Source organism: Dendropsophus ebraccatus, chromosome 3 (genome assembly GCF_027789765.1).
Source record: "Dendropsophus ebraccatus isolate aDenEbr1 chromosome 3, aDenEbr1.pat, whole genome shotgun sequence".
NCBI classification, from domain to species: Eukaryota; Metazoa; Chordata; class Amphibia; order Anura; family Hylidae; genus Dendropsophus; species Dendropsophus ebraccatus.
In genome coordinates this window covers 168,391,704-168,393,523 of record NC_091456.1, presented here as the reverse complement: position 1 = coordinate 168,393,523, position 1,820 = coordinate 168,391,704, and the positions used below count along the sequence as shown (strand labels likewise).

General features: G+C 44.3%; 1 protein-coding gene across 1 annotated transcript in view; it reads right to left on the bottom strand.

The window, feature by feature from the left end:
* Positions 1-983, bottom strand: part of EGFLAM (EGF like, fibronectin type III and laminin G domains) — a 73,019-nt gene extending 72,036 nt beyond the window's left edge. Inside the window, exon 1 of the mRNA XM_069964763.1 lies at positions 775-983. Coding sequence (XP_069820864.1) covers positions 775-877 — 103 coding nt within the window. The 5' untranslated portion in view covers positions 878-983. The remainder of the gene's footprint in view (positions 1-774) is intronic.
* Positions 984-1,820: the final 837 nt, after the last annotated feature.

The following is a 1,820-nucleotide window of genomic DNA, read 5'->3' as shown; positions in this document are numbered from 1 at the left end:
AGTGGCACAGAATATGTCAGAGCTATATACTACATATACATATATATATATATATATATATATATATATATGACAGGACATGTGTGAAGCTATATATATACAGCTCTACAAATATGTCAGAACTTTCATATGTGTGTATATATACCAGGCCATATGTGCCCTGCAGAATATGTCAGATATATATATATAAACAGGACATATGTGAATGAATACATTGTATGTACTGTGCTGCGCAATATGTCAGAGCTATATACATAATACATCATAGTAGTTTATTGCTTTGTATTTTTTTAGTATGTATTCAGTTATAATATAACAATCATTGATAGAAAGTGACACAAAGAGAAGGATGAGGATGGAGCGGATCCTGTGTCGTGTGACAGTCTATCATCCCGTCCACCACCCCCCTCAACACAGGAAACCGCTGCATGGGACCCCAGCAAGGACTAACACAGCTCCCACCACACAAAGACCTCTCATCTGTCCCATTCTAAGGCGTGAGCCCCTGATTAACCACAGATGCCCAAGAAAGAGTCCCATAAACTTCTCTCCCACACCCCACAATGAACCACCCCCTCCCTTTATCATTAGCATTGTAAGAGTTCCAGATGTAGCAGAGCTGAGTTTGTAACTTGGCATCTGCAGTTCTGCTGAGGACTGAAAGCAAACACAATGCACAAGTGATATCGCCTCAAGTGACAAACTCAGCTCTGCTACATCTGCAACTAGAAAGTTCACATGATAGGCCCATCAAAGCCTATCCGTAACCATTACCTTGCCTCCTAGGGGTAATAGCCTTCCTGGAGCAGAGAACAAATCCAATGGAAAGACTCAGCAGCAGGAGACAGAACCAGGAGGGAGATCTTTGTACATCCATCTCTTGTGTGCATCTAAAAGGGAGAGCTGCAAAGTGGTGCAAGGGAGATGGTAGAAGAGTTTAGGAACCCCCCCAAGCTCTCTCATCTAGCAGAGCCAGACCCCAGCAGGAGAGGATGGTCTGAAACCTAGTGGATTTTGCACGTGTGGGAGGGAGGGAGCCAGCAAGGAGGGGCTCACAGTCAGATTACATCCCACAGCACTTACAAACAGCACAAGTAACCAATGTACAATGTGTGCCCCCCCCTTCCCAAATTATATGCAAAATCTGGAAGCCCTTACGCTGATGCCCCCCCTCCCAGCCTTGTGCATTTCCATGAACTTCCACTCCTGAGGATGTTGTGCCGACTATTGCCTCTTTAAAGCCACTTCCAGCCAAATAAAGGACGGTCAGTGGGAGTAAGAGCGCAGACTTAAGAAGATAAATGGGAATTAATCTCCCAGATGGAAGACTGAGACTGCTCCGGCCACTCAGACTAATATAGCAACACGGAAGGATTAGAAGACATGGAACAAGGGACTCGAGAAGCAGACAAGAGGCAGTCACTCGGAGGCACGCGACGGCGAAGAGAACTTTGTACTGCCTGCCGACGACATGCTACGATTCTGCTACATCGAACGTCAAAAGGAAAGCTGGGGGAGCATGAATGGCCTATAAGACTCCACACATGTTTATAGCGCCCTCCTCAAGGAGAAACATCAGCCTTTTGGTCTATTAAGGTCCTATTACACGGAGCAATTTTTAACGATTAACAACTAACGATAAACAATCGCAAACGAGATAAACAAACCTGAAATCGTTGACCATATTACACAGAACGATGGTCGTTAGTTACAATCGTTACTACGATCGTTATTGCGATCATTACTATGATCGTTTATTCCTTCTGATCCCAGCAAAACAATGAACAATGTGCAGTTACACTGAACGATTAGTGAACAAA